Source organism: Chenopodium quinoa, unplaced genomic scaffold (genome assembly GCF_001683475.1).
Source record: "Chenopodium quinoa cultivar QQ74 unplaced genomic scaffold, ASM168347v1, whole genome shotgun sequence".
NCBI classification, from domain to species: Eukaryota; Viridiplantae; Streptophyta; class Magnoliopsida; order Caryophyllales; family Amaranthaceae; genus Chenopodium; species Chenopodium quinoa.
In genome coordinates, this window is record NW_018743955.1 from 8,254,656 (window position 1) to 8,263,096 (window position 8,441).

Genomic DNA, 8,441 nt, shown 5'->3' on the forward strand with positions numbered 1-8,441 from the left:
TTTGGCCAATGATTGATGAGAGAGTTATAAGCGGTTACATTTTTATTTTTTTTTAAAAAAAAAAACTTATTATTGATACAGTTATAGACGGCATACATAAAAATAAAAAAGAAATGTAGCATAAATTAGGAATTTAGGAGCATTCACAATGGTTGCATAAAAGGACCTACTTGCAATTTCTGAATAATTAGAGGTTTATGATAGTCATTGTAAGGCCAAACTACATTGTAAGGTAAAACTACATAACTCTATAGAGCTATGTAATTTCACTCCTCCCAATGCACATATATTAAAAAAAAAAAATTGCGGAAGCTAGATCAAAACCTGAAGCTGTGATACCATGTAAAAGGACCAACTTAACCAAAAGCTTAAACTGATAGTTGAGGCTCAGGAATATGTTTTATACTCTATCACTCCCCCTCACATGAAAGGCCCTTTGGGCTAGAAATGTGGATGCAACACAGGCCCACCCATACCTGGTGCGAATTAATTCCACTTTGAAGGAGGGGCGGATGAGATTCGAACCCGTGACCTTTGTGTCACGCTGGCTCTGATACCATGTTAGTGGACCATCTCAACCAAAAGCTTAAGCGTGACACAAAGGTCACGGGTTCGAATCTCATCCACCCCCACTTTCAAGTGGAATATTAAGCGCTGGGTATGAGGAGGGCCCATGCTGCAATCACACTTCTAGCCCAAACGGGCTCTCGTGTGAGGGGGAGTGATAGAGTATAAAACATATTCCTGGGCCTCAACCATCAGCTTAAGTTTTTGGTTGAGATGGTCCACTAACAATTAATTTGTTTGATACTTCGAAATTTTTATGTATTTGTTTTTTCTTTAATGGTTTATTTATTACAAAATGATGCAGTTTGCCATTGTAACGGTTGTAGCTTAAATAATGTAGTTTGGGGAATAATTTTGCGGCAATCCAAAGCTAAATGTACATATAGTTAGGCATTGTGGATATTTTAAAGCTATTGAAATTAATGTTGTTTCATTAAATTAGAGGTATTTATATGGATAATAAAAGTTAATCCTGAATGAAGTAAGAAGCAAATATAGTTGTGTAAACTCCAAAGTCTAACCTCCATACGTACCTAGATACAAGATGAACAAGGACACAAGGTACAAGGGTTAAAGAAAACGTAAAGGGTGCAAGCCTTGGGCAAAAACAGACTCAAAACACACATAACTTAGGGCCTGTTCTCATTGACTGAACTGAGCTGAATTGAATATTTTATAAGAGAAGGAAATTAGGAGCTGAACTGAACTGAACTGAATTTCAACGTAAGAGAACAGACCCTTAGTCACCATTTCTTTTCATTTTGCATCAAAATTTCCCTAATACAAGAACCAATAGTCCAATATGACACCCATTAATGGCCTGGACCAACTTTCAAAACTCTTTAAGGTAGGAAAAGTCAACAATTCTTCACTAGTTCTAACCTATCTTAAACAGACATAAAGACACTAAAAATAAATCAACAATGGTAGTCATATTCTTAAGGTCCCAAATTAGTTGATTCTTTGAAATTTCAGTTCTGCAAGTCAAGGTCGTCGCATAACTCCTCAATTATTCGGAAGCTGCAGAATTGCAATCAATTCAATAGAGTATGTATATATGTAATTATATGTATGGCCTTATACTGTTAGATGTTACCCCCTTTCAATTCTCTTACATTATCTTCCCCCCTTAATTTTCAAGATAGAGACTATGTGCGACGTCTTCTAGATTACCATTAAGATGGTTACGAGTATGATACATTGATATGGACACACGCACACAAGTACACAACACAATTAAATACCATGATCACAAAAGTTAAAAGACGTGGTACATAGTTATGTTAGCTAGCCATATCCCGAAAGTTATTAGAAGCTTTAGCAATTAGCCAAACAAATTCAGAAAATTGAACTGCACAATATAATAGAATTAGCATTACATTGATTAAATTACTCAAGGAGTAATCTAAAATCTCTTCAATTAATTGCAAAATACAAAATTTTTAAACTTAGCAACTCGCGGTAGCCAATTGCTAGCAGCAGCAGCAACAACACATAAAAGTGCTTATTTTTGATGCAAATGCACCTTAGTGTGCACTGTGCAGCCATTTTCCTAGCCTTAGAACCTCAAAAAGGAAGAAATACATGTATTATACCAAGTATTTTAAACCAAAAAAAAAAAAATTATATTAAAAAAAAAAAGGAAAAAAAAATCTTAAACAGGAACGGTTCTGTTATCAATGCTAGCAGACTGATACTCATCTTCAGATTGATCTTCATTTTCACCAGACATTTCTTCTAATGATTTTCCATTAGCTTCAGGAACAAGGAATGTAAAGAAGAACCCTAGTGCACAAATTCCACCCAATATCATCAGTGAGTTCTTAACTCCAATGCCTGGTGGATACCCTGCATCAGTCTTGGTTTTATCCGGGGACTGAGCTAAGTATAAGAACCCGAATGCTCCTATGATGGCCCCGGCTTTCCCTGCTGCAGCCGAAATCCCATGGCATGTAGACCTTAACCGTGCAGGGAAGATCTCGGCTGGCACAACAAAAGTGGTGGCATTAGGCCCAAAGTTGGCGAAAAAGAAGGTGAAGGCATACATGACCACAAACCCAATGTGGTTCCCGGGTTTAGTCCAGTGATCGTAAGGGATGGCTAGTCCAAACATAAAGCCGGTCATGAAGAGGAATCCCATCAATTGAATGAAGAAACGGCCTAGGATATCGATGAAGGCCACTGTGAACCAGTAGCCTGGGACAGTTCCACACAAGGATACTAATGTTTGGGCTCTAGCCACCATGTAGACCTCTTGTAGAGCACTCATTGTTTGCGCCTTTGGTAGCCAGCCAACCGCGGTGAAGATGTCCTTTTGGAAGAGATTGTTGCTGTAAAACGCGATGTCTAGTAAGAACCAGCAGGAGGCTGTTCCAAGCAAGTGAAGACCGTGTCGTTTCATGAATTGCTTGCTGAATAAACCAAATTGTCTCTTATTCTTTTCCACTAGTTCAGCTGCCTTTTCCTGATCTTCTTGAATCTCCACTTGTAACACCTTTGAACAAAAACAAAACCAAGACAAAAAGTGTTAGACTTGTTCATATTATATACTAGTACTTATTATAATAGAAGAATGGATAAGCTAAGTGTTGTACTACCTTAGACATGTCAGAGGCAGCCTGTTTAGCATTGTTGGCAACAAGAGCGGTGTAACGAGCAGTTTCAGGCATCTTCATACGCCAGTAGTAAGTCATAACAGCAGGAATAGCACCGAACATGAGGATGATCCTCCACACATAATCAGCTTGTGGGACTAATGAGGCGGTTGGATCAGTCGCGTAGGAGGGTGCAGGGAACGCTGCCTTAAAGGCAGCCGAGACAATAAGAGCAAAAATTCCACCAGTCAAGTTTCCAAACCCTTGCATAGCAAAAACAGCAGCAATAAAAGCTCCACGAGTCTTCTTATTCGAGTACTCGGACATGATAGTGGCTGAAAGAGGGTAGTCCCCTCCAATCCCAAACCCGAGCCAAAACCGAAAGAAGCAAAGGGTTGCCATGACTCCCTTAGGCTCACTTCCAAAGGAAAGTCCTGAAGCTAATGAACATAAAACCATCATCATAAGTGTCATACCATAGACCTTTTTCCTTCCCATTTTGTCTCCGAGCCACCCGAAGAAAAGCTGTCCTGAGAGTGTACCACAGAAGGCAACACCATTGACAGCAGCCGAGACATTGGGAGGCAAAGAGCCTGGCTTAGTTGCACCAGGCTCGGTGTAGTATATACGACCGAGAAGTTTTGTGACTAATGAAATGCTAAAGAGATCATATGCATCAGTGAAAAAACCCATTCCAGCAATCACAATTGCAGTGAAGTGATACCATTGTGTCTTTGCAACATCTAGTGCATTCAGCACTTTTAGCTGATCTTGTGCCATTTTTTTTAACCTGAAACAGAGGAAAAAACAGGGGAGACCCTTATCAATACTATGTACAATTTAGATATAGATTATGATTCCGTACATGGGGGTATTTTCGTCATTTCAAATGGGCTCGAGGGCCATTATTCTAATGTTACCTATAATTCTACATCTAACATTAACAGTTAATCTGAATAAACAACAACCCAAGTACTATGATGCAACATGTTGCTTTGAATTTTCTATTATTGTTGATAAAAGAGAGGCAAAATTAATCAATGCTAAATTATTCAAACAAGTCCACTTCTAGAAAGATATTCAAACAAGTTGAAACCTAGGGTCATGAAGTTGAAAATTCAAAGATGGTGACCTTTTTTTGTTGTTAATGAATGAGTAGTGACAATATCATGTGAACTGCTTTTTTGTAAACTTCATGCAATATGTACATCCTGGGTTACTATTTAATAGTCATAGTACTTACAAATATATGTCCGGATTAATTTGTCACATTTTAGCATAATAGTGGTAAGTGGTTACTCTTTCCAAATTGTCACGACTAATGTCATGTGGTGACGGTAACAATACAAATGGACTAGTATTCAAACAATTATATAGTGTCTTTATTTTAATTTGTCATATCCGTATAGAGATAATATGACAGGATTAACATCTTATTTCAAGCAAAGATAACATATTGTATTATCAAATTATAGAAAATTATCAATTTTATGCTCTGCATTTGTTTAGCAAAGAGTAGCAGGGTGCTTTAATGATATGGTCAGAAACAAGCCACTAGTGAAACATTATTCTCATATAGTATGAATTTTTTTCAGTAAAGAGCAAGTTCATCATAAATTATTTCAACTGTCACAAAATTTTCAAAACTCTTATAAAATTACTTTATTCACTCGAACTTTCCTAATTAGTTTTCCACTCCATATAATGTATAAGACACTCCAAACACAATGATGCAAATGAAATTCGATCCCATCACCACAAATAGCACCCCTCCTAATTTCTGATACAATCATACAATTATATTTTTATATGTAAATACAAGTACATGATAAAATGTAACTTTACAAATTAAAATTAATACTTTTATAAATAAAAAAAAATACAGAGGTAAAGACAAAATAAAAAAGAGAATCTTGGAAAAAAGGTAATCATACCCCACTTACTTACTTCCACAAATAATGGAATGGAAGTCCGAGGAAACCTCACAAAATTAATTTAACGCTTTCTAATCCCATGCAATTAATCACTCACTTTTTTTTTTTGAAACCAAATAATCACTCACTTTGTTGAGAATATAGGAAAATATATTATTGTGATATATTTTCCATATATATCTTATGATATTATATTTAGGATAATAATATATCTTAGTGATATTCTAAGATAGATTTATGGAAGTTTATATGATAGACTTTATATTGTGTAGGTTATCTTATGTAGGCTATATATATATATGGAAAATATATCATAAGATATATATGGAAAATATATCACAATAATATATTTTCCTATATTCCCAACACACTTTGAAACAACCGGATTTTGTTTTTATCTTTTTCTTATTTTATTTGCTCATAAATTAATTTATTTGAAATTTGCTAAACCACTTAAAACAATAGAAACAACAAAATTAAAATAGGGTTTTTACGTCATTAATCTGGGATTCTGAGCACCCAATAATTATCCGATAATTCTTTTTTAGCGTTAGGTTAACTACTTCGAATAAATTTCACACATTCCCAAAAAATAAAAAATAAAATAAAAGAAAATTCAAGATTATATGATTATATAACAGAAAACATTCAACGAAGCATGTGATGAATGACGCAAATCCTAATTAACAACCATAATACAATGAATTTCCAACGATACTTTGGACTAATACGAAGACTGAATCCACAATTATAAATCCAAAATTCAAAATAACATCACATATTATAAAAAATAACCAAATTGCATTTATAAATTCATAAACATAAATCTTGATTCATGATTAATGATTACATAACAACATATTTGTTGACGAGAATGACGACTACCCGATAATCGGATATAATATCATATTGGTTAATGCACCCGACTCAATACTACAATACGATTAAGGCTTCGATATTGTTGTTGTATAAGAACGTACCTTTAGACAATCGTTACAACCCGATACTTGTTAAACCTCCACTACTAGAGAAATTCAGCAAATAATATTTCTAAAAAAGAAATAAGAAATTCCCCCTTTTTTTTTTCTAATTTTATGAAATTGAGGAGAATGTAGGAGAGAGAAAGAAGAAGGAAAGAGTGAGGAAGAGAAGAGAACAGAGGTGCCGTATTTAACTGCAAACCTAAAGGAAGAGATGAAAATGAACTGTGTGTTTGGGCCCTATTTTTGTGGGTCCCTTTATTTTTATTTATTTATTTTTTATAATCTTTGACTTCATACAGCTGATTAATTAGCTAATTACTGCTGTAAATAATTCCTAATTTTGAAAAAAAAAATTAATGAAAAGAGTAGTTTGGTTGAAAGGGAGAAGGTATCTGGTATCTTTTACTAGATAAAAGTATATTCTTAATATTGTTCTTTTTATTTTTTGTTTCTATCTTGATTTGCTATCTTTTTTATGTTAAATGTATCTTTTTTCTTGTTTCCACCTCATTTTCTTTTCATATTATGTGTAGTCAATGCCTACTTCAATGATTTTATTTATTTTTTTATCTGGTGTATTATTGGAATAATGATAATAGAGGTGATACTTAGCGAATTTGATGCTTGTAGTTTTAAACATGTTAAGCGTTCTTGTAATATAGTTGCACACCTTGTAGCTCGATGGGAAAGCGATTGACAATTCTGAAACTTGTACGTCTGGGCTTGTTCCCCCAAAGTCTCACTATTTTGGCGGGTTTAGACCTTATTTAATTTAAATAAAAGTATCGTTACCGTAGCATAGACATGTTGATTTTTTACTTGTATGAGTTTTTATCCCTCAATATTAAAGAGGTGGTAATCAATGGATTAAGTGTTTTTTTTTTTTTATCATATAATACTCCATATTTAATATGCGTTTATGAGTATTTTTAATATTATGATAAGTATTTTTTTTTTTCGAGGTATATACTGTGTATATTTTGTTAAGAAGCCTGAGATAATTAGCAATGTGAATTTGAGATTAATTGATTTTTTGAATTATTATGTCAATTTTTCAGGCCACGTAATTTTGAGTTAAATTTTACAAATCAAGGTGTATATTTCAGGTTGGTTTGACTAGTTTGATAGCATTTTTGAGTTTTTTAGGTTACTTTGATTTATTTTGTATTAAAAAATGTTGGCTAATAATTGTTTAACTGGGATGTTGTGAGAGATCCCAACATGATAACACCTTAAATATTTAATTAATATAGATCTATCTATTGTTAATGCTTTGATTAGCGCATCTCGACCTTTATTATGGGGTCAAACCACTAAAACCTAACTATGTTAATTAATGTATTATTATTGTTTTAGAAGGAAGAACTAACAAGTAAAAGTTGTTGTGTTCTTATGTAAGCATCATAAGAATTATTATTGGTGACTCTTACATTAGAATTAATCCACTTTTTTCACCTTTCTAATTTCACAAAAGTATTATACTTTCTAGTACGAGTTAAGTTCATCAATCATCAACATGACGGCCAAATTAGCTCTTTTTAGTGATTCTATTTTAATTTGGCATGACCTAATCTTATTGGAAAAAATGATACGAGTATAGTAGTTTGATAATAAATAAATAAATTTACTCCATATATTACGGATTTACAAAGTAGATATATATGTAATACTTGCATTATTGTTGCAATTCATCAATTTTGAGTTTTTTGTAGTCAAATTATGGCTATCAAGTGAATCTCCACCCATGATCAGAGGGGGACCTTCCACTGGAGCTATTCGGGGCCTGGCCCCCCATAAATTATTGTAATAAATGAGTTGATTAACTAAAATAACCAATCTTTACTTATAAAATATTGGGACATAGTGATTGAAAGAATTGTATATTCTTAATTAATTAACAAAGATGAGTATACAGCCTATATTATATACAAGAAGCTCTACGTACAGCTACAAGAAGATAAACATAAAGCTACAAAGAAGATAATAATACAATCCTATAAATAAGTGATAAGATAACTATCTTGCTAAGCATAGGATAATTATCTTGGTAACTAACGTGTGACTCTATCATGCCCCCGCAAGACGGACGGTGGTTCAGACAGTCCGATCTTGTTAAGCAATAAATCCAGTCGAGGACGAGATAAAGGCTTGGTAAGAAAATCTGCAAGTTGGTCCCCTGTGGAGACATGAACTACCCTCAGCGCGCCTTGCTGAACTTGTTCTCGAATGAAGTGGTAGGATACGGCTAGATGTTTCATTCTGGATTGGAAAACAGGGTTTGCAGTGAGGTACGTGGCGCTGAGATTATCACAGTAGATGACTGGGGTGCAAGGCAAGGTAACACCCATTTCAGTAAGTAAGTT

General features: G+C 34.1%; 1 protein-coding gene across 1 annotated transcript; it reads right to left on the reverse strand.

Annotated features, from left to right (window-relative positions):
* Positions 1 to 1,908: 1,908 nt before the first annotated feature.
* On the reverse strand, positions 1,909 to 6,361 carry LOC110689437 (probable inorganic phosphate transporter 1-4). The gene is made up of 3 exons (XM_021866228.1): positions 6,076 to 6,361; positions 3,165 to 3,951; positions 1,909 to 3,061 (listed from the first exon to the last, which is right to left on the reverse strand). Exons 2-3 carry the CDS (start codon positions 3,939 to 3,941, stop codon positions 2,222 to 2,224), a joined length of 1,617 nt encoding a protein of 538 aa, XP_021721920.1. The 5' UTR covers positions 3,942 to 3,951; positions 6,076 to 6,361; the 3' UTR covers positions 1,909 to 2,221.
* Positions 6,362 to 8,441: the final 2,080 nt, after the last annotated feature.

Bases quoted from the DNA above. Each gene is read 5' to 3' on its own strand.
- LOC110689437 (XM_021866228.1), bottom strand. From the start codon at position 3,941: ATGGCACAAGATCAGCTAAAAGTGCTGAATGCACTAGATGTTGCAAAG. The intron at 3,062-3,164 runs GTAGTACAACAC...TTTTGTTCAAAG, and splicing joins CTGCCTCTGACATGTCTAAG to GTGTTACAAGTGGAGATTCA.